We start from the raw sequence: 25,349 nt of genomic DNA on the forward strand, positions 1-25,349 counted from the left end.
TTATATCCACTAGAATAAACGGGTCAAGTTGGGGTGGAGTTATAAATAATGGCGTAGCATCCATGGCGCGAAGGGGTACACGTTCAATGAACCCGGGCCCATGACCATTAGGGGCCCACAGCCTGTGGTGTAGCAGCGGTGGTGTGAAAGGGTTCAATGCGCTTGGGCCCATGACTCGTGACCAGTTGTGGGCCCACATGAGAGCTTGGGTTGACACCAAAATGAAAAAAAAAAATAAAAATAAACACCTTTAAGTCGTTTAATTCTGTTAAGAAGTTGTACAAACATCGACTTTTAAGAGACTATTAGGCATACTTGTTGTTCTAACTGAATATAACGATGACAATCTGCACTCTTTGGCGAGTTCAATAATATCCCCTTATTAAGTGATGAAGAAGACATCTTTATCAGATGGGAGAAACTAATAGATGTAATCTACAGTTCAGCAATCACTGCCATTGGGCCTCAAAAACACAAAAATGTAGAATGGTTTGAGGCGAATCTAGCACATATGGAACCTTGCATCGAGGAAAAGCGATCTGCACACCTCGCTCACAAGACAAGGCCTAGTCCAAAATCTTTTCAAGCCTTCAAAAGCGCTAATAAAGAGGCGAAACTAATGGCTAGACATTGTGCTAGCAACTTTTGGAGGGATACCTGCAGCAGAATCCCAAACAGTCTATACTCAATAAGTAGAACAGCTCTTTTTGATGGCATTAAAGCGGCCCTGGGTCCAACAGTCTCTAAGCCTGCCCCCTTCTAGCAAAATCTGGAGAAAAAAATACAGATCAAACCAAACAGCTAGAACGATGGACAAAACACTAAAATACGTAACGTGGGGGGCAATGGCCGATACTGAAGTGTGAGTGACAATCGAGATACAAGTAGTGTAAGGATATCTTTATTAGGCCGCAATTAGGCGTATTTATCGGAGTAGTATCTTCATGTTAAGCAAGATCTCTTGTAGTAGGCCTTTTTGGTCAGAATAAGACGCCAATAGAACGATCGTAATTAGCTCTTTGGATATTCGACTGTATTTTTAAAGAACCTTTTGAAAAATGTTTTTACAGTTAAACTTTTTTATAGGCCTTAACTACATTGCAAATACATGAAAAATAATATTTAGAAAAAAAATCATTTATAGTGTTGTAGCTTAACGTTGATGCTGGTCAGTGTAGCCCTATGGGTAATCAACCGACACATGCGACACAGGCCTGTGTACTTAAAAGGACTGATGTAATCATTCTCTGTGTAGGTCAACGGTGTTATGGTTATCTGACTATGGACTATGTGTTGTTTCAAAAAGTTGAGTCAAGTCAGTCCGACTCAGAGAGGACCAGGATAGTTAAGGCGAGAACGAGATTCAAGTACACGTTGTGTATAGCTGTTATATTCAGACATTGACTTCTGCCCATTTGTGAAGTATTTGATTGTTTTCTCTTGATTATTTATTACACTCATTAAAGTGTCTCGTTATACTTGAGCCCAAATTGTCAGCTACTTGACTTAGCCATATTGTTCTGTCAAGGGTTAATCGTAACAATTAGTTATTAATTTTGTTCAATACGATACACCTGTTTGTAACTTCGTTTTGTTACAGAACTATAATTCAATGCTGTGAACAAAAACAAAATTCGGAGGAGAAATTAAATAGACAAATTAGATTCTAAGCTATTTTTTTTTTTTTACGATTGAAGTATAAATTGTCGTGAGTTCTAGTCCCAAAGTTATTTATATAATAGAAAAATCTCACAGTAAAGGTTGGGAAAAGGCGACTACGACAAAAATATTTGGGTTCAGAACTCATCACAATTGTTACTCTTATACTTAAAATTTCTTATGAATTCTAAATTGTCCAAAACATTTTCTTTAAATAATTATTATAAATTCATGCGCAATTCTATAGATTCTGTCGCCATATATTTGACTTTAATTTGACTATTCTGTTTGCATGATTGCATTTGGCATTGAAGAATAGGGTATTGGGGCGACTCGATAAAAGATTTAATTTATAGTAGGCCTCTGTATATAGCTTAGCCCCCTTAGAGTGTGGTGTGACATTAAATACAAATGGGTTCAAATATCAATAAGTAGATTATATTATAAGCTCTAATTATATTATTATTATTAACCTAATTTTGTTCACACACTGCTTAAAAATTGGACCACCCCCCTCTCAAACGTCTAGAGTGGGGGGAGGGGGGCAGTAGATGCAATCGCCCCCCTCCATCCTCACCGCCCCAGAAGCGGCCAATTTACCAGAATGGGGAACAACATAATGTAACTGTAGTGAGTTGAGATATTTCTTCAGGACGCACGGCCGCCTTGATAGCCACGTGGCCTTTTCACCTAGATGGCCTCGCGTGTCCACGCTTAAAAGGCAAAACAACGTGGACACTGTCCATTATATTAACACACTTATTCTACCAAAATTAGGTCACTGAGATAGTAACTTCTGCACCGACTTTTAAACTTATTTTATGTTTGCATGATTAGATGTGTGTTGAATGTTTGTTTTTTTTTTTTTATTAATTTAATACATTTCTAATACAGATGATCTTTTGTGGTATAGTACAGGTTAGGATAGCTATTCTTGCCTAAATAGCTGAATCCTCTATATTCTCTCTATATAAATCTAGATCTATCTAGTAGGTCTAGATCTAAGCATTTAACTTCATTCAATGTACCAAGCTCACTCCAACATTTGCCCATTTATTCTCTATTAAAAAAAAACAACAACAAACGAACAAATATAATATAAGATCATTAACATTGATGTCCAAAACTGGCTATCCGAAATAAATTTTGGTAAGAAAATCGTAATTTATTCGGACACCCTATTATTTTTTTTTTACGGAATCAAACAACTTGGCTTATAAATCAAATAAATCAGCTCCAAAAACAGAATAAAATATTGCCGGGCTCATTAGTATAGTCTTAGCCAATCAAAGAATATAGTCTTAATCCTAGGAAGAGGTAAAGTCATCCGGGTAACATAGGAAAAAACAACAACCTGACTAACAAATTAGAAATTCGTTTTTCTTACATAAAAAGACAGTTGAAGGAAATTGGTTCAGAATCATTGGAAAATGGACAAATGAACAGCGCGCTAGTTTTATAAAAAATATAAAAATAATTATTTAATGATCACAAAAACAGCGAATGTCCGAATTCATGTAATGTCCGAATTAAATAAACTACTATATATATATATCTTAAGAGTGCTAAATCAGAAGTTTAGTTTATGTAGATCTACATCCCTAGAAATCAATGCTGAAAGGCTGAAAGATTATTTAAAATCGGTCGTTTGACACATTGTACATATCACGTATATGCCATGCCGTTATGTGTAATATATCTCTTTATCAATAATAAGCTATTAGTTTGTAACCAGTTTGTCATTAAGTTAAGAGAAATGCCTTGTTCTGCGTTAGCGTGCTAAACTGATTATCTCGACGGCCCCGGGTTATGTGTCTGTTTTACATGTTTCGGATATTCCTATAGAGTTGAAGATAGTTTACTTCCTAGTCCAATCCTCCCGCAGGAGGGCGGTGGGAGCAGGCAGGGTTTGAACCAGGGACCATCGATAAATCCGAATTACAGTCTAGCGCGCAAACATCACGACCAGGCAGGGTTCATACCCTGCTCGCTGCCATCCTCCGTCGTCCAGCGAGAAGTTAATTATTTTCAACTTAGAAGGAACATCCGAAACATGTAAAACAAAAACAAACATTTTTACAACGGCAAAAGAATCTTTGAAACATTATTACTTTTGACCATCAAAATTAAATCACGTCTTGACTATTTCTTGTAAATAGGCGGATGCGTCAGGGATCCGACTCCGACGGAGGCCGCCTCTTAGTTTATGTGATGACACAAACTCTCTTTGTAATCTTGTTTATTATAAAAACCTGACAGACCAACCTATAGACAAAACGCACAAAAATAAACGGCGTTTATCCTGATGGTGGCAGTAAACAAAAAATAAAAAATCTGATTATACAAAAAAAATTGAGGGAACCAGTTTGGAGTACAGATTTGTCGCGGCCGTCACGATACTGCACAAAAGTCGCTGCGTTGAAAGTCCATTTTAAAAAATGTGCGTGATCGAGAGGCTAAGTGCGCATGAACTTGGCTTGGCTTGGCTACCTAGAAGGGGGCTCGACGTTCGACACCCGTCTCGGGCAGAGTTGTGTTTACTGAGCGCCTAAAGGCAGCACGGAAAACCAACTCCTAGATACCCCCTCCCCCCCCCCCCGCCCCCCACTGGTCCACAAATGAGATTGGAGCAATGCGCTCTGAGCATGCTATAAGCATGAAAGTAGCGCTATATAAAAGCTATAAATATATATATTTACATACAAAGTGCATTCTAAGCCTTTATAAACAAAAATAAATGTTTTCTTATAATTTTAGACTATATTTTGTATTTTCATGTGTCAAAAAAAAAAACTATAAGTGCAAAGTTTAGTTCTTAAAATCTAAATCCTTTCGATCTTTTCTCATGTCAACATTGTAAACATGGCCTTAATCCATAAAATACTATAGCTGTAATATAGTTGGATTTTTTTGAGGCTCTTAATACATACACAATACATACACTAAGTTTGTACCCAAGGAACATTACTGCCAAGTTTTATCAAGATTGATCAAACGGTTTTGATTTCTATACGGGGACATACATGGGCGTAGCCAGGATTTTTTTTCAGGGGGGGGGGCACTATTTCTGGTATTGAAAGCCAACAAATTGCATATTCTGAGGTTTCTACAGTGCATTACCCTGCTATTAAAAAGTTTTATTGCAAAAACCTAATGTGCTAATCTTACTGACTTAGACGCTCTCGCGCCGTTCGGCGCATTTGCTGTCAAGCTGTTTCCACAAAAATCTGTCACTGGTAATGTCTGAAGCCTCTTCCTACCTGCTCAGGACCTCCATGAATGTGTGGCGCCAATTTGTACTAGGATGTCATCGCAACTCTTATTTTGCGTAATTCAATTTGTCGGAGAACATGTCCCGCAAACCTCATGCAACGCTCTGTCACAATCTTACTAAGGGGTTGACTCCCATTTCGGCATAGGATTTTCTTGATTTAGACCCGATCTCTATAACTCACTCATAAAATCTGTCTTAGCCATCTTTGTTGAGCCACATTTAGTGTTTTATATTTCGCCAGATGACTATTCCCTGCACTTTATTAATTGAGCTCCGCCACTGGTAGAAATGTGTAACCTCTCTTGAATACGCTCTTGGAATTAGGTGACTGTATTTTGCTTTAGATTTTATATCGAAAAGGGAAGTTTTATCGTCAAAATCATCTGTTGGGGTTTTAAGCTAAAAAATCTCTGGAGTTGTTGTTTTTTTTTTAATTCGAAACCCCATTTAGCTACGGTCATAAAATTTGGTAACTGTAGTTTGCTTTAGAATAATATTGAAGATAGAGGTTTTCCACCTCAAAACGCTCTGTAGGGGGATTTTAAACTCAAAACCATCTGGAGGGGTTTTAAACTTTAAAAAAAAAGCCATCATTAGGAGAGGGGTTTAAACTCAAACCCCCAAATTGTCTCGACTACGCTCAAAGAAGTTTAGTGTGTAATTTGCATTTTTATATAGAAGAGGTATTTTTTAGCTTCAAACTCGACTCGAGGGGAGTATAAACTCAAAACCCCTTTGACTGCACTCATAGAATTTTGAGTATAATTTGCTTTGTTTTTAATATTATAGAGGTATTTTTACCTTCAAACCCCGCTGAAGTGGGGTTTAAATTCAAAACTGAGTCAAAACCCATTTAGCTACGCTCAAACATTTTGATTGCGTAATTTTTTAATTTTTTTTCTACATTTAAGATGTCTTTTTTAGCTTAAAACCCTACTGAAGAGGGTGGATAGGTTAAACTCAAAACCCCTTTGGCTACGTTCATAGAAATTTGAGTGTGTAATTTGCTTTCTTTTATATTGAAAAGGGAGTTTATTGTAAATTTCGGAGGGAGGTTTAAAATCAAAATCTTCCTTAACTGTGCTCTTGGAATTTGGGGATTGTCATTTACAATTTTTTTTTGCTTTTATTTCATAGAAGAGGTGGATATGAATGCAAAAACCCTTGGTAGGGGGTTTTAAACTCAAATCCCCTGGTAGGAGGTTTTAAACTCAAACCCCCTGGTAAGGGGGTTTAAACTCAAAACCCTTGGTAGGGGGTTTTAAACTCAAATCCCCTGGTAGGAGGTTTTAAACTCAAACCCCCTGGTAGGAGGTTTTAAACTCAACCCCCCTGGTAGGGGTTTTAAACTCAAAACCCCATTAGCTGTGCTGGGGCAAGTGATGGTTTAGTATTAAAATCTCACATAAAATAAACTAAATCAAAGCGAAAAATCAGTCACTAAATTCCGGTAGGGGATTTTAAACTCAAAACCCCCTTAGCTGTGCTGGGGCAAGTGATGGCTTAGTATTAAATCTCACCTAAAATAAACAAAATCACAGCAAAAAATCAGTCACTAAATTCCGGTAGGGGATTTTAAACGCAAAACCCCCTTAGCTGTGCTGGGGCAAGTGATGGCTTAGTATTAAATCTCACCTAAAATAAAAACAAAATCACAGCAAAAAATCAGTCACTAAATTCCGGTAGGGGATTTTAAACGCAAAACCCCCTTAGCTGTGCTGGGGCAAGTGATGGTTTAGTAATAAAATCTCACCTAAAATAAACAAAATCACAGCGAAAAATCAGTCACTAAATTCCGGTAGGGGATTTTAAACGCAAAACCTCCTTAGCTGTACTGGGGCGAGTGATGGTTTAGTATTAAAATCTCACCTAAAAGAAACAAAATAAAAGCAAAAAATCAGTCACTAAATTCCGGTAGGGGATTTTAAACGCAAAACCCCCTTAGCTGTGCTGGGGCAAGTGATGGTTTAGTATTAAAATCTCACTTAAAAGAAACAAAATCAAAGCAAACAAGGTTACAAAAGACAGTTTGTGTAGAAACACAAACTCAAAATCGGCCCCCGAAGTAAAATGTTTTACATAATTCGGATAATCCTTCAGAGTTGAAGATAGTTTACTTCCTAGTCCAAACCTCCCGCAGGACGACGGGGGATGGGAGCAGGCAGGGTTTGAACCTCCGATCGTCGATAAATCCAAACGACAGTCCAGCGCGCAAACCGCACGACCAGTGGTCCACCCAGGTAGGCTTCAATATTTTCAGAAAGAACATCCGAATGAAATTATATCAAAGACAAATGAGAGATAAGAATGGAGAAAGAAGGTTAACAGATCTTGTGTAGTGCCCCAACCGTCCCGCAGATCAAAGGATACGTGAAAGTGAATGTAAAGTTAGATGTGAACCTGGCCTAACTAGTTTGTGGTCTATATGGCAGATGATGTAAAGTTCATCTGTTTTTTGTGCCTACGGTTAACGAGGGTGTCATGTAGCCAGCACAACGACCAACCGCCTTTGCTTTTCCCCAACTAATGTCAGGTACCCATTAGAGCTGGGTAGACTCAGAAGTTGAAAATCCCAGTCTTCACCAGGATTCGAACCCCGGACCCTCGGTTCGAACTAAATAAGTAAATTGTTTTGAAAAGGCTCAATATCGTATTCGAATCCTCAAAAAAAAAAAAAAAAAATTTCCGCTATTAGAAAAAATATGCACAAAAATGATGTTTATAAGATTACTATTCGTCTTAAATTAGGTCTAACATATAATGCATACTAATTAGCTTTTTCTTATAAAAAAAAAACTGCTTGCATAATTGATTTTAAAAATTAGAATTTTCGCTTTCAGAAAAAAAAAAGTAGCCGTTGCATCAGAACTTTGAATGGTCTAAAATATTGTGAAGTCGGATTTTCAATATCTCTTCTAGTTTACGAGATCTAAACGGGACGGACGGACAGACGGACAGACATTTCGCACAAAACTAATAGCGTCTTTTCTCCTTTCGGGGGCCGCTAAAAATCAGTCACTAAATTCCGGTAGGGGATTTTAAACGCAAAACCCCCTTAGCTGTGCTGGGGCAAGTGATGGTTTAGTATTAAAATCTCACCTAAAATAAACAACATCAAAGCAAAAAATCAGTCATTAAATTCCGATCCCCCCCCCTGCGGGGGGAGGGAATTGAACCCCCAATCCCCCCCCGGCTACGCCCATGGGGACATACATACATACGCCTCACATTCTACTTTATATATTAGACTAGACATATTTCACCCGCGACCCGCGGGTCTTTATTTGCGTATTACTGTCGATATAGTCACTGAGAGTGTTTTAAAACAATTAAACGAAATAATAATGTATTAAATAAAACGAATGTGTAAATGTAAAAATAGTATGAATGAAGCTATTAAATCAAAATAGCTAATCTAATAAAAAAAAAAACACATTTTTTTCAAATTAAAACATTTGCTTGTAGGCCTACATATATTTGATTAAAATTTGAAATGAATAGACTTAATTTTGTATGTTCATGTGTTAACGTATAAAGTAGATCTTGAGGTAAACATAGATCAAGATCTAGACTTATCTAGAGTTAAAAATTGGCTTTAATAGAGTTCATCATTCTGTGCTGCAAGAAGGCTTTGCTCTGCGCATGCATGACCCTTTTTCATGAATGAATATAGGCCTATCTCAACAAGGCTACACAGCTTTAGCGAACAGCGAACGAATGTATTAAAAATGCTATAAAAAAACAAATTTGAATGTTAATTTTATTAAAATATGAAATGAATGGACTATAATTAGTATGTTCATGTGTTAAAGCATAAAACTATCTTTGCGAAAAGAAGTTTTATCATCTTAGAGTTGAATAAGAGTTTTAGACCTAGAAATAGACTCAGTAGAGAGATGTGTTAATGTGTAACCATTCGGTAATGTCTATAAATAAAAGAATGTGCATCGGGATATCTAAATTCGCAGATATAAATAGCGAATTAATGTAAAAAGGCTTTTGAAACACAAATTTGAAGGTTAATTTTATTAAATAATGAAATCAATAAACTATATTTTGTATTTTCATGTGTCAAAAAAAAAACTATAAGTGCAAAGTTTAGTTCTTAAAATTAAATCTAGATCTAAATCCTTTCGATCTTTTCTCTTGTCAACATTGTAAACATGGCCCAGATCCATAAAATACTTTAGCTGTAAGAGAGTTGGTCTTTTTTTTTTTTTTTTTTGAGGGTCTTAAGTTTGAACCCCCTCCCCCCCCCTCTGGATACGCCCATGGGGACATACATACATACGCCTCACATTCTACTTTATATTGTTATGACTTTGCCATGCGCACCGCCATCCAAGATAGTGCAGAAAGAAGGTGCGCACTATCTGTGACTAAGCAAGTCGGATGTTGACATTAGGAGACTAAGTAGAGAGCGAATATGGAGATGCTGTACTCCAGGCAGATGCCCTTTGTGTTTGTCTTGTCTCAGTGTAAATAAACGTCTATGTCCTCGTTGAGTTGCCTCACTTAAGTTATTACAATTGGTGTCAGAAGTGGGATTTATAGGCAACTCAACGAGAGGAGGTAGGATTAGATCTCTATGGCATCGTTGAAGTTATTACATCAGCTCTTAATTAAAGAGCTAAGACAAGAGCTTCGAGACCGAGGTTTAAAACCTGTCGGTAGCAGGGAAACGCTCACGGCTCGTCTGCGGCAAGCTCTGATCGATGAAGAGGAAGATCCGGAGACCTATCAATTTGAAATTGAGCCTGGGATTGTTGATGTAATGAACAAGATCTTAGACTGTGGGGATGCATTAAGGAACAATTGAACATGATTAGGAATATGATGAGGAGCATGATGTGGAACAAAGTAGATGAAAGTGTGTTGCCAGTAGAAGGCCAAATAGACCAAAGTGATAACATTGTGTCGCAAGCAAAAGGAGGAATAAACTCGTTAGGGAAGGAGCAGTTGCCTGGTCAGGACTGTGGCTGCACAAACAGTGGTGATGGAGGCGCTGGGGATTGGAGCGCCGTCTGTGACTGTGTTGTGGGCAAGTCTGTCGCGGGTGACTTTCAAGGCGAGAAACGTGACGACGATTGCTGCGACGATCTGAACGGTATGTTTCAAATCGAAAGGAAAGAAACAAATGAAGAAACAAGAGAAGTCTGTTATATGCCTGAAGTATTTGTTCCTGTTGTACCTGTTACCAGTACCTCAATGAGCCGGACAGATCAAGACAACGTTGGGTCTGCGTCCAAGCTTTCTGCTGTGGACCTTAAAGACCTCTGTTTATCTGTCAGTACCTTTGACGAGAATTCAAACCATGAAAGCCTGAAGACCGTTTCTGATTCCTTGCCTTGGATGACGTCGGGTGAAATTGTGAATACGGGCCCCAACAATGGCCGAGACAGAAACAACGAATTTGACTTTGGCAGCGGCATAAGAGAGAACTCGATGCTTGGCAACTGCATCCAGACGATTGACATGAACTGTATATGCGGCGCCATGCGGGGACAGTGCCCATGCCAAGAAACCCAGCTACAAGATCTGAACTTGACAGAAATGTGTACTTCTGCCCACATCAGAGAGAGTGACTTGAACGGTTGTGAATTAATTCCAGCGAAACCTGATGTAGCGGTGGATGAACATTACAACGATGCTTCATCGGCATACCTTACAGATGAGGCTGAGAAAGACTATGTGCCTGAAACCATGGCTACCAGTGGGCCTACAACTGTGTCACGAGACATCCATGGAAAAGGTCCACTGACTCAGCGTCTTGGAACAACAACCCTGGAATCTACAAAGATCGCCACAACCTCCATTTGTGTTACGTGGCTGGCAACCATGACCTCCACTAACTCTCCCTGTGTCATCTGGCTGGCATCACCGACTATCGTCATGAGGTTGAAGCAGCTATCACGACATCGTCTCAAGCGTAGACTGGCCAACTGGAAGAAGAGGAAGCGACGGCCGCGGAATACTGTGCAGATGGCTTCGTGGGCAACAGGCTCCCTGCCGTCTGTGGGTCCCACGGATCGACCTCCACCTGAACTGTCAAACCTCAGCTGCAGTTTTTCTTTTCGGGACGAAAAGTGCTAAGACGGGGGCAATGTTATGACTGCCATGCGCACCGCCATCCAAGATAGTGCAGAAAGAAGGTGCGCACTATCTGTGACTAAGCAAGTCGGATGTTGACATTAGGAGACTAACGATTTCCACCCAAGTAGAGAGCGAATATGGAGATGCTGTACTCCAGGCAGATGCCCTTTGTGTTTGTCATGTCTCAGTGTAAATAAACGTCTATGTCCTCGTTGAGTTGCCTCACTTAAGTTATTACAATATATTAGACTAGACATATTTTACCCGTAGAAAGTAAGGCGTATGTATGTATGTATGTCCCGGCATAGAAATCAAAACCGTTTGACCAATCTTGATAAAACTTGGCAGAAATATTCCTTGGGTACTAACTTAGACCGTAGTGTATGTATGTAACCCTAACCCTAACCCTAATACAAACTTAATTCTAAAAAAAAAAACTAAGTTGACCAAATCTATTAAAGCTATAGTATTTTATGGTTTTCAGTTTTGTTTATAATGTTGACATGGAAAAGATCAAAAGGATTTAGATCTATATCTATTTTTAAGTACTACACTTTGCGCATATAGTTTTTTTTTACTTTGACATATGAAAATACAATACATTATCTAATAAAATTAACCTTCAAATTTTTTTTCAATATCATTTTTTCATAAATTCGTTCCTTATATCTGCGAATATAGAATTCCTGATGTACATTCTTCCATTAGACAATACCGTAATGTTACACATCTTTCCATTGCTAGGTCTAAAACTCTAATTCAACTCTAGGATATTATAACTTCTCTTCGCAAAGATAGTTTAACACGTGAAAATACTAATTATAGTCCATTCATTTCATATTTTAATCAAATTAACATTCAAATTTGTTTTTCTAAAGCAAATTTACATGGGTGCAACTCTATTCTTAATATCGCGTGAAATCAGGTTAATTAGTTATTTTTAGCTCCATTCATAATATTTTTTTATTCATGAATTCATGCATTCGCTTTACTTATAACATTATTATTTTCTTTAATTGTTTCTAATGCACTATATCAGTGACTACATCAGCAATACGCAAGTTAAGACCCGCAGGCAGAGGGTAATGTCTGTCTAGTATAATTGTTCTGTTGTCACAGATTAATAATAAATTACTGTAGACATTACTAATTAATAATGATAATAACGATACTGTCTTTATCAAGGTAGACATATATAACTATCTTTTTATTTCCGTCCGATCCTTTGCTTTCGCACAAAGCATAAACAACAAACAATGACGTAATATCATATAATATTAGTACATCCTTCCTTTTGAAGCTATTATAACATCCTTCCTTTTAAAGTTCCGTCCGATCTTTTGCTTTCGCACAAAACATAAACAACAAACAATGACGTAATATTATATAATATTAGCACAATAATATAAATAAGAAGAGCAAACAGACATTTGTTGACATTGATTTGTTTTTACAAAACCATTCGGAACAATCTATTATAGATACTTAAAACTAACGGAAGGAACATTAAAGGTTAAATCAGATTTTAAATTCCTTGTGTTGTTGTTTTTTTTTAATCTAAACGTGATGGACAGACCGACCAAAAGACAAAAACGCAAAAAAATAATCCTGATGGGGCACTAAACAAAAAATAAAAAATAAAATCTGCTTGATTAAAAAATTTTAATTAGTTATTTTTTTAAAATCTAACCGTGACGGACAGACCGACCAACAGACAAAACGCACAAAAATAAGCTTCTTTCATTCTGATGGGGCGCTAAACAAAAAATAAATAAAATCTGATTTTTAAAACAAGTTTAAGAAATTGGTTTAGCACCATTTCATGGCCGGGCTTTATGCTTCTACACGAAAGTCGCTGCATAAAAAGTCCATTTTAAAAATCGTGCGTGATATTTACATACAAAGTGCATTCTTAGCCTTTATAAACAAATATAAATGTTTTCTTTTAATTTTAGCAGCTAGTTGACTAGAAAAAACACCTTTAACTATTATTTATATTTGTTGTAAACATTTCTAGTACATTTTATAAGTATATTTGACTTAGTGATACTAAAAGTACACAAAAGATTGTCCTTCTTTGTTAGCATATTGTAACATTGCCTCCCTTACATTTTCGTAATTGTTTTAGAATTGGTGTATTTTTATGAAAAAATCGATTGCATAATTAATTTTATAAATTAAACGGTTTGCTTTTAGAAAACCAAAAGTAGCCGTTGCACCTAAACTTTTCAAGCCGCATTTAATGGTGAAATAATATTTTTCATATCTCTTCTAGTTATCGAGATCTGAGTGTGACAGACGGACAGACGGACATTTTGCACAAACCTAATGGCGGCTTTTCCCCTTACGGGGGCCGCTAAAAAAAAACAACACCAAAAGCTATTGAAAATCTGATTTAACCTTTAATGTTCCTTCCAAAACATCGCAATATTTTAAAGTATCTATAATATTGTTCCGAATGTTTGTGGGAAAAACAAATCAATGCCAACGAATGTTTGTTTGCTCTTATATTACATTTTATTTCCATGCTTAAGCGTTGCAAAAACACATGATCAATAATATGTTGTTCCGTTTTTTTTAACGTAAATAGCATATAAACCAGGCATGTCAAACTCATTAAGGTGAATGGGCCGCATAAAAACTTACCATGACCTGAAGGGCCTCAGCCAAAAATCAGTTGGAAAACATAGCCTACTAGTTTTATGTAAATTAGAAACAATACAATAGAATACGCAAGAATTAGTGGAATACCTGTGCTTTAGTTAACTAAATTTGTAGTGCTTCTGTATTAATAAAAAATTACTATGGTTCGGCATTATTTTTGTTGTCCTGATGCTTGACATCTTTTCTGGGATACAAGTTTATTAATGTCCAGTTGAAGTTTGTTTGTCACTGACACTTTCATCACTGATGTTAAATTTCGATCAGATAATCTTGAAAGGTGAGATGTTTTGTAGCTTTCATAGTGGAAAAATAATCAAGTTCGTGTCCAATGTCATTCAGAAACATGAAAATTGGCGAAAATTAAAGTCACGGTCACGAATAAAATTGAAAGCGACTGGAAATGGTCTTAGTACATGTTGGAACTGTAATTACTTTGCACATACTGCTTATTTTGTGAATGATGCAATGAAAATGATCAAATTTAAAATTAGCATCAGCCTCACTTATTTTTGTAAGCAGCTATGCATCAACAACATTTCTAACCCCAATCATGGTTGGTGCGCACCTTGCGCTATCTGTTGCTAGACTAGCTAGCTTTAACAAAGGTAAATTTTACCTCCTGTAATTTCTCAAAAACATCCTTGCTTGTTGTGGTGTTATGTATAGAACAGAGCTCAAGTAGATTTTCATGTATCTCAAGCTGACTGACATGCCATTTATTCTATCTGCCACCGTGTTCCTAGTTAACGTTATTTCTTTGAATGCTTTCACATTTTTCTGGACTTCCGCAGCTTTAACGACACACTTCTTAATAAAATCACCTTCACTAAATGATTTGCTATAGCTTTCAATTAAGTTTGACAAAATGTAGCTGGCTTTCGCTACAGACTCACTCTCAACTATATGTTGCCTTTTAAGACTATTTTTCAATTCAAGTAGCTTGTTATCTCTCATTCTCCCGGTGTAAGCATAATATGCCTTTTTGTGATTAGCTTAATGTTGTTTGACATTGTACTCTTTGAGCACACTAATACAGGAATTGTATATTAAGCAGAGAATCTTATTTGATACCGATGTGTAGAAATAATTTAACTCCCCTCTTTCTTTAAACGTTCTGTTTTCGTCCTTAATTTTTCTTTTAGTAGCAATTGCTGCTGATTCTTTATCAGTATACAATCCATTAGTCTGGGATATTATAAATTGTCAGTAAACTAGTGTAAATATTGTCTTGTGACAGCAGAAAGTACTGAATAAACTGAATATAAAGTGGGCCTAGTAGTCAATGCAATAACAAAGAATGATAATATTAACCAATGATAATTTTTGTGTAAGTCTAACATATTGCTTATTTAAGATGTGTTATTAACAATTTATAATAATAAAGTTAAAAAAAAAACAGCACTAAACTTAAAAGATAACTTTAAATATAATTCGAAGTGAATAAAAAAAAAACGAAATACCACATCTAATACCACATCTAATACCACATCTAATACCACATCTAATACCACATCTAATACCACATCTAATACCACATCCAATACCACATCTAATACCACATCTAATACCACATCTAATACCACATCTAATACCACATCTAATTCAATTTAAAATAAATTGTCGAAAAATCATTTGTTTCCAAAAATCTGATGATTAAAGAATATTCAATAAGTTCAACGAATTTGATTGTTACTTTTTAGGTGTTTTTTTACCTGAAAATTAATGTTGACTGTTAAACGCTTAATAATTTAACATTATTTTGATGATTCTTGGGGTGACCTTGCGGGCCGCATGCAAAGTGTTCGCGGGCCGCATGCGGCCTGCAAACACTGTGTTTGACATGCCTGATATAAATGCTAAATGAAAATCTCTATACTGACTTATATTTCATTAACTATAAAGTTGTTCCGGATATTGTTTTATAAAAAATAAATTATGAAATCGCATAATTGACTTATATATATTACACTTATTTTCTTGGACAATGCGTCACTATACTTTGATTATCGATATCAAATTGTTTCGTATTTCATCTTTAAAGAATGTATGTCAAATGACGTTTTTTTTTCAAAATATCGACAATAGGTTGATCAGGATTTTAAAATAAGTAATTTACTAGAAAAGATTATTGAAAATAATTTTTTAGACTTATTTTACATTTAATTTTCTTGCTGAAAGATAAAAAAAAATTTTTATCGATGAAGAATGTTCTGGATTTTGTTTTGAAATAGAAATCGACCTACATTACTTTAATTTTCTTACAAATCGTCGCCAAAATTGTTCCGATTTTTATATGAAAAATCTACTAACGCCAATAACTTTGAAATCCCTCTTCTTATAAATAAAATAAATAATCTTCTTCTCATTTACAAAAATCGGTTGTTCCGGATTTGTATGAAAAACATTCTAACTCTATATATGTAAAATCGCTCCATCATGGATTTCTCCACATTGCACCATGCGCGAAAAAAGATGCGCGACGGCACTTCGACTCTCTTTGCCTTTGTAAAAAAATCGAAGCTGGTGTTCCATTAGGTTGTAAGTGGGATAGTTTGGTTCGTTTCCCATCTCTACTTTAATTTATCCTTTTAGTCTACTTAGAAGAGGCTAAATAATTGTATATTTACTAATGTATATTACTATTTCAAAATACAATTTCGTAGATTAAAAAAATTATTTGATTATTTAAAAATTGAAATTGCACTTAGCAATTGGTCTCTACAAAGGTGCGTAAGAGGGGAGGGGGACAGTGCCCGCCGACCTCCACGTGGTGTCCTTTGGTAACTGGAGTAAGTTCACCCTTTGCTCTCGGGGTGTTCCGAAAAGGGCTAACGATGCGGAAGCTCCACTTTCCTAGCAGGCTCTCACGCTATCCTGGTTCAGAGTTCTGCTGGTGAGGTTTGAGGAAAATGTTAAGCTCTGATTGACATAACCCCTGCACGCTCGTCGGGTGTAGGGATTGTGTCCGTTGGGGTCAATAGCTTATGCTGATCTGATCATCTGCCGCCCTGGAGACTAGTGAAGGGTCAAGCCATTAAAAATTGCGGGCTCTAAACTGGTGGTTACAAAAAAAGGTCTCCTGCTTCACTCCACTTTCGTGGATTAAACCCTGCCCATACGAGTGAGTGGCTGAATTAACTGGTCTTTCGATCATTTTATAGTTCAATGTTAATGTCTGGACTGTTTTCACTGCTCGCTCTAAAGGGGAAACCCAAATCTCCTCCCCCTGAAAGAACCCATACCTATGTCGAGAATAAATACAAAGAAAAGCGGGTCTGGGCAGACCCTAACAGGCTCCGCTAGCCAGGTAAAGGGCGTTAGGCCTTGCATCGAAAAATGTGCTACTAATCGCCTCGCAACGTTGGTACAAAGGGAGATCGGGCCACGTTTTGAAAAAAAAAGCTACCGTTCTACCCAACACACAAACCCCAAACGAACACAACAAAAAAACAAACACAAAGTCTCAGAAAAAATTAACCCAACACCTCACACTGGGAAAGTAAGTATCCCCAGGCTAGAAAGATAAAGCAACATGATCCCCAATTTTCCAAATCTGATACTAAAACTTTCAAAGTCCTTCAATGTAACGTCCGAGGACTTATTCCAAAGCCACTTGAAATAACTAACCTGCTCCACAAAGAGTGTGTGGATGTTGCCTTACTACAAGAATGCCTGATCGGTGAAAAAAGAATTGTCTCAATACCCGGGTACTCTGTTTTCCGCTGCTCCTGTAGGGATTGCCGAGGCCTGGTTACATTGGTGGCTTATGCCCTGGTCGCCAAGAAAGTGTCCACAGACTTGAGTCATGGGAGGACAGACACTTTGGTGTTAGAAATTTTGAAAAATAATAGACGCTTCAAATGCATCAATGTTTATAATCCACCAAGAACTGGCTTTAGATGTTAGAGAGACAATATCTGTAGACACTATCATGTTACCTGTGCAATTCTACTAACCTTTTTCTTTTGCAAAATAAACACTCTCCTCCTACTCTTCTGCATGCTAGCAATGGTTCACTATAGCAACCAGATCTTTCTTTAGTCTCTGCTAACTTGAAATCTGTCATAACTTATCAAGTACTAGGCGATATTGGTAGTGACCACCTTCCAATGTTACTGACTGCCACTCTTTCTAAAATGAACACGAAGACCACTAAAGAACCACGAAAGTGGTGCTATACTAAAGCTAATTGGGAAGGATATGAGACAGCTGTCGACAATGCCCTTGAAAAAAATCCATGTAGAGTCTAGCTCTGTCGACCTTGCATACCGTCAAATAACATCAGCTTTCCTGGGAATGGCTAAAAAGTTTATTCCTCGAACTTAGGGGCCATTCGTAAATGATGTCACGCAAAAATGTCATTTTTTGACACCCCCCCACCCCTCCTTGTCACAAAGTATCACAAATCTCAGACCCCCTTCCCCCCGTCTGCGTCACGTCACGTATGTGTGTTGATGAATGTTCGTTGATGAATTAAAGTCCTGTTGTGACACGGTTACTGTGTGGTCAACCGTGACACGGTCAAGTGTTGGGTATCGAGAGTTATTGGGACTTGCGGGAAGTGACGAGTGTGTAAACAAGAAGAGAGGAAGTCAGTGATTGAAGTTGGGTATCTCTATATAATGTTGCCGTATATATGTTATGTTAAAATGTTCCACAATTAAAAGGCACTGTAAACGTAAAAGGACTTGTTTCTTCACAAGTCCTTTATGCGATGTCACAGCTGATCTTTCGATAAATAAATTGAATTTAACTTTTTTCTCCATTTGATGTTTTCCGGTTAGAGTTTTGAATTTTCAAAAAAAAAACACTTTGACGTCGTTATTTTTCCGGAAATTTACGATTAGTATTTTTTAGAAGAACAAGGTGAAATTCTCAGTCGGCAGTGTCAACATGATGTTTTCAGTTGAACTCCTTAAACAAGACTGAAATATCTCTATAGTTTCAATGCTTTTTATTTGAGAATAAAACTACCTGAGAAGTTCATGTTGAAATGAGTACAAAAAAAATGTTATTATTTTTCGAAGATTTTTGAAGATTAAAAACAATTATTGTGTTTTTTTTCTGAATTTTAAATTTGTGACATCACTAAATCGCTAACCTCCCCTTCCCCCTTGTCACAAAGTGTCACATATTCTCCTCCCCCCTCCTAGAGCGTGACTTGTAAAAAATTCAAGAACTTTTGGACAGCTGAAATCAATAAACTTGTTACGGCCCTGAAAAGGGCACATCAAAAGGCCCAAAAGAAACCAAACAATACAACACTCAGGCAGAAATATAAGACTCAGTCTACTAGTCAAAACGTCTGTTAACAGGAAAAAACGAGAACGTTGGACCAACACATGTGCAAGGTTAAACCTAAAGGATAGCTCTAAGGCCTGGAGTCTTCTGAGAAATCTCGAAAATGCTGGGCGTACGAAAACTCCATTATCTTCACCTAGTGGGGTAACCATTTCATCAAAGAAGAAAATTGCCACCTTGTTGAAAAAATATTTTTCTAAGATCAACAAGGCTGCAAAGAAGTCCCCAATGCCCAAAGCCATTGATAAAGCTCGCAAAGCTGATGAAAAAAAAAGACCGAAAGGAACCACAGACCGAAAGTGCTGAGGGAACGATGAACTCCCCCTTCTCAATAGGCGAGCTTAATGCTGCCATAAGGAAATGCCAGCTCAAAAAGGCTCCCGGGCCGGATGGTATTACCCCCGAAATGCTCAAGCATGTAGGGGGGAAAGGAAGGGCCGTGCTCTTGGCATTAGTAAATAGAACCTGGGCAGATGACCATCTGCCCAGGGCCTGGAAACGTGCCACCATTATTCCTATACCAAAAAGGGAAAAGATGCTTCCACTGCTGAGGGCCACAGGCCCATCTCACTCATATCTTGTGTGAGAAAATTGGCTGACAAATGGTAAATGGGCGTCTGGTTTGGTACTTTGAGAGTGCCCATCTTATAGCTCCAGAACAGGCTGGTTTCAGGGCTGGAATGTCCGCTATAGACCAAGTCAACATCTTTGTGCAGAGCGTAGCAGATGGATTCCAAAGGACCGAAAGCACATACGCAGTCTTCATTGACTTATAACAGGCATATGAAAAAGTATGTCTGCCTGGTTTGCTTCATAAGATAAGAGCTGTGTGGGTGCGGGGACGGATATATTACTGGATTAGAGGCTTCCTACAATAAGAACAATGATGTACGGAGAAGTCTCAGGGGAAATAACCCTCGAGCACGGCCACCCCCCAGGACTCTGTCCTGTCATGCGTCCTTTTCACGGCCTTTATAAATGACCTACCGGTTCAGCTAAAATGCCAAAAGCTGCTATATGCTGATGATATTGTCCTTTGAAAATCCGGAAGGAGCGCACTTCTCTATACAAAAAGTGTTGCAAGAAGATCTCCATTCGCTCTGCTCATACACACAATAATGAAGGCTAGACATAAACACCTCCAAGACGGTCTATTCTCTGTTCACGCTCGGAACTGGCATTCTCGGGCAACCTTTCCAGCTGTCCCTTAAACGGATGGCTCTCAGCATGGAAAAGCTACCCAAGTACCTTGGTGTAACTTTAGATCGCACACTAAAAATGTGTGAGCACATCCAGGAAGTTGCAAGAAAGGCCTCAGGGAATCTTTGCTTTGCGCTGAAGCTGGCATCCACGAAGTGGGGGAGCCCGAGCAGACATGCTCCGATCACTGTAGTTAGGAGCATTCCGATCACAGATAGACTACAGCCTACCTGTGCAAGTTTATGGCTCTATGACAACTTGATAAAATACAGTCCCAAGCACTAAGATTTGTTTGTGGAACCTTTAGGACAAGTCCAGTAAATGCGGCTGAAATAATGGCTAATGTAGGTCCACTAAACCTTAGGAGGAAAAGGTCAGTACTGACCTGCTTTGAGCGGTATAGAAGGCTGGATGAATACCTCCCAGCTAGAAAAGTAGTGGATGGTTGGAAATGCAGAAGACGTATCCAGATGCAGTCTTTTATGCATTATACCACCAGACTGAATAAGCTGGCCTCTCCACCAACCGACAAAACATTCAACGTTTTCATCCCCTTCCCCTTGGTGTCGCCCAACGACCCCAGACATACGTTTGAAACTACTAGACCCTAATGCCACTAAGCTAAGTCGTTCATCTAACGACCTTCAAATTCTAGCACTGGATACCATTAATGCCTTCAAGCGCAGTGTTATTTTTTTCATATACTAATGGGTCGGCATTGATCGATTCTGGAAGAGCAGGCTATGGAGCCTACATCGACTTTCTTGGCTCTTACTCAGTAAAAATCTTTGAACCATGTGGTAGTGTTTGCAGTTTTGATGCGGAGACCATGGCACTCTGTGAAGCCTTAAAGGTCATTGACTCTCAACTCGGTTAGGGAAATTTGAGGGCAATACAGATTGTTGTGGTCATTGACTCAAAATCTGTACCAAAGACTTTGCAAAACCCTGACCATGGCCTCCCAATATCAACACTGTCATCATGGCCTCACACAACATAAAGCAACGCTATGGCACCCCTGTAATAATGCAGTGGGTACCGAGTCACATAGGTGTGACTGGCAACACCATTGCAGACTCCTTGGCCCACCAGGGAGGGCAAATTCCACCAACTGAACAGGCTCTAAGTTTTATCCTGCTCTGGCTATAATTAAAAAAACAGAAATGGAAAAGTGGTTTGAGTGCTGGGACAAGTCCCAAAAAGCCAGTGGAGTCTAGGAGCGCCTGAGGCGCCTTGACTGCCCTTCCCCGTGGTGGAGGCTGTCCAAGCCTGAGCAAGCTATTATAGCACAGTGCAGGACAGGCCACTGCCCTGTTGGCTCATATTTCTCAAGGCTATGGCCAAATTTCGTGTATGCACTACGCAAGACAGCAGGGTTTCTGTCCAGGGCTTTTGCAAGAGAGGATTTAAGCCTCTCAAGCCCTCACTCAAATAGAACTTGATGATGATGATGAAGGTACGTAAGATGCAAGTTTAAAAAATACGATCAAAACTGCACGCCTCCAGCAATTAACTAGTTTCCTACAACTCCGAAACACCCCTTCTGAATGTAAACAATGTTGATGTTAATGTCGGTTTAGACGACGTAGGGCATGAGATTCGCCAATGGGAAGAAAAAACACTCCACGGAAAATTACCGGCTCTATTGGATGGGGACAACATTGACAAGGCTTCTTCCTTAACATGGCTCAAAGCAGGTCATCTCTACCCTGAAACAGAAGGTTTTGTTACAGCAATACAGGACAGAGTAAATAGGACAAAAAATTACGAGAAACATATCTAAAACTTAATAATGTTGACAAATGCCGAAAATGTGGAAATGTGGGTGAGGGTTGAATGGCAGAATGCTCAGCTCTATCAGAATCAGCCAACCTAGGTCGCCATAACCAAGTTGTAAAACTAATACACCAACACTTGGCTTTGACACATAATTTCATCGGTAAGGATATTCCTCCTTATTATAAATACTCGCGGCAAGAGGTTATCGAGTCTACTGATCGTCTGCTGTACTGTGATAGGCCTATTTTGACCGACAAAAAGGTAGATTTTAATCACCCTGATCTGCTGTTTATTGATTTTTAAAAAAATAAAACAGCTACCATTATTGACATCGCCGTACCACTCTCTCATAATTTAAGAAAAACTGAAATGGAAAAACAAGGAAAATATGGGAACCTCAGCTTGGAGGTTAGGCGTTTATGTAAGTTATCTAAAATAACAGAGGGGATAATAACAAGTGACCTCACAGGTACCGTACCTTTAAGGCACTTAACATTCCTAGGAACATTCTCGTTGCTTGTCAAAGGACGGTACTGTTGCAGACCTGCCACATCACCAGAAAATTGCTCAGTGGAAACTGATAAAGGGACTACAATAGATTTTGTTTCTCTTTAGCGAAACTCGACCCTGTCAGCGCACAAGATATACTTTCATTTTATTTATATTTAATTTATAAATATTGCTATAACTTAGCAATTAACCTCAACGAAAGTGATATAAAACAGAACGTTTAATAATCAATTATAAACTACATCTAGAGCCAAACTAATAATCACATCTCAGGCCTTCTTGTTTACATCTCTAATCATCGGCCATCTTCCTTCCTCTGTTCTCTATCGTGTCCTCTGGTACACAATGTCGCGCCAAATGACAGTGCGTAATGTAGAGTCATAACAATATCTTTATAAATAAGACATTTTTTGTTTCGCCTGACGCATAACTAGTCATTCTATAGAATGCCTAGCAAAGTAGGAAATGGAAAATCATTTCGTACTTTGCCTAAAAACTATAGAATGCCTGTATTTCGCACTTTACTGGTAAAATATTTATATAGGGCTGTGGTCGAAATAGCGATTAAAAAGTCGTTTTTAGTCAATTTAACCGCTGCAGTTTCGAGCGTGAAAAAGGCTTAATTAGACACAAGGAAAGTAATTTAACAGGTGGACATTTTTCCCCCTACACTCCAAGTAAGAGCATTAGTGATTGGTGAGTGAATGAGTCAAGGCCATTGCGTATATACTGAGACTTACTTGAACTTCGATCTTTCTGCGCATTTCGTCGAATAGGGCGGCAAGCGACGTCCACATTTTTGATGCCCACAATTTTTAGGTTTTCTTCTAAGAAAGTGCGACGCCATGATACACGTTGATAGCCCTTTTTTTTAATTTTCCTCTTTTCTGCCTCCATGTTTTAGGTAAAAGTGTTTCTTCGTATCTATGGACATTATGTACAAATTATTAATAAAAATAATTATGGAAATTTAACGTTAATAATAAAAAAAATATGAAAAACAAAAAATACTTTAAAAAAACAACAAAGCTTATTGTCACGGAACGGAAGCATACAATGCCATTTTAAATAACAAATGATTAATTCCTTCATTGGTTGAATATTGGCATCACAATGTCCTAGTGGTATGTTTAGGACGGGATTTCCGTCAGCATTAAAAATAACATAGAAGGAGTGATTGGAAATACCAGGCGAAGGGAGATGGTATAACATAGAAGGAGTGATTGGAAATACCAGGCGAAGGGAGATGATGGTATAACATAGAAGGAGTGATTGGAAATACCAGGCGAAGGGAGATGATGGTATAACATAGAAGGAGTGATTGGAAATACCAGGCGAAGGGAGATGATGGTATAACATAGAAGGAGTGATTGGAAATACCAGGCGAAGGGAGATGATGGTATAACATAGAAGGAGTGATTGAAAATACCAGGCGAAGGGAGATGATGGTATAACATAGAAGAAGTGATTGGAAATACCAGGCGAAGGGAGATGGTATAACATAGAAGGAGTGATTGGAAATACCAGGCGAAGGGAGATGATGGTATAACATAGAAGGAGTGATTGGAAATACCAAGGGATGGACTGAAACGACGGTAATAATGTGTTTAAATTGAATAGGGTTTGTTGGACTAGTCCGTTTCGTTTCTTTGATTAAAAAGTATTGGGCCGGAAGTGGCTTTTTTCCCTATATATCTTTGCATTTTTCAGTTCTCTCTTTAAATTAAACTGACATTATTATGCAATAATTTTAAGTGTGCCTGATAGAGAAAAAAATTCTGAACAAAAATACGGGTAGTTGTGATCAAACCCGATAGAGGCTATAAAAAGAAAAGACCTGAAACTAGCGCGTGAAACTACACATTTACAGTACTTTATTTGACGAGTATTTTACCCAAGATCTGTGTTGTTTTTTTAGGACTAGCTTATTTCAAGTACCCGGCATTTTCCGATACACAATTTCATACACAAAATAATTGTTGAAAAAAATTGTAGTGATTTTAAACTTTAAATGATTACTTAAAAGGTGTTACTCTGATCAATTTTGAATATTATTTTGTTATGAATGTCACTATTTTGTGTCTGTTCTAGTTTCTTAAATTTTTCTTGTGTAAAGGGGTCGTTTTTCTCCTAATGGGTATACCTGATTTCTCCAAGCAGCCTTTGTAAAATATTGGTCCTAAATAATGCTATGTTCATAAGCGAAAAATCACATGGCTGCATTATGATGAATGTACGAGTTAGTTCAATATATTTTATATTACTAGGTAACTAAAAATAACTGTATAAATAGACGTAAGTTTAATTTTTTTCTGTTAGACAAAGTCATATGACAAATTTTTGTTTATATCCTAATTCTAAAAAGAAATAATAATAGAATTATACAGTAAAAATAATCACTAAGTTTTTTTTTTAAGTTTTGAAAGTCTAACTGATAAGATTACAAAGAGAGTTTGTGTTTTTGCAGATGTACACAAGCTACACTATGAGTCAGTCCATCTCTTCTAATTGTTTAGAAATGAGTGTAAAAATGTAGGCTTCGATATTTTTAGCCTGAATTTAAGAAAGTTACAAACTTCAAACAACTCTTCCATAAAACTTTGTATTTAAAAAATAAATTTATCCAATGCTCGAAATCCTGCAAGTATACTTAGGCCCTATTTAAATCGATCCGGTATCAATGTATTAAGTAGCAATAACCCTGCAAAAAAAAAATTAAATGAAAGAAGATTGAGATATACATATATTTTTGTGACGGTACGCACCGGTACGGGGTACCGGCACCTTTTTTTCAATGTCGGGAAAAATGATTACTTTTCTTGTAATTCAACGTTAATTGATAATTTATTATTAGTTGAAAGTTAGGCAA

General features: G+C 37.6%; 1 protein-coding gene across 1 annotated transcript in view; it reads right to left on the bottom strand.

Moving 5' to 3' along the window:
* LOC106067229 (C3 and PZP-like alpha-2-macroglobulin domain-containing protein 8) overlaps positions 1-23,404 on the bottom strand; it is a 97,591-nt gene extending 74,187 nt beyond the window's left edge. Inside the window, exon 1 of the mRNA XM_056036076.1 lies at positions 23,221-23,404. Within this exon, the coding sequence (XP_055892051.1) occupies positions 23,221-23,277 (57 nt within the window). The 5' untranslated portion in view covers positions 23,278-23,404. The remainder of the gene's footprint in view (positions 1-23,220) is intronic.
* Between the last annotated feature and the right edge of the window lie 1,945 nt (positions 23,405-25,349).

Source organism: Biomphalaria glabrata, chromosome 7 (genome assembly GCF_947242115.1).
Source record: "Biomphalaria glabrata chromosome 7, xgBioGlab47.1, whole genome shotgun sequence".
Taxonomy (NCBI): Eukaryota; Metazoa; Mollusca; class Gastropoda; family Planorbidae; genus Biomphalaria; species Biomphalaria glabrata.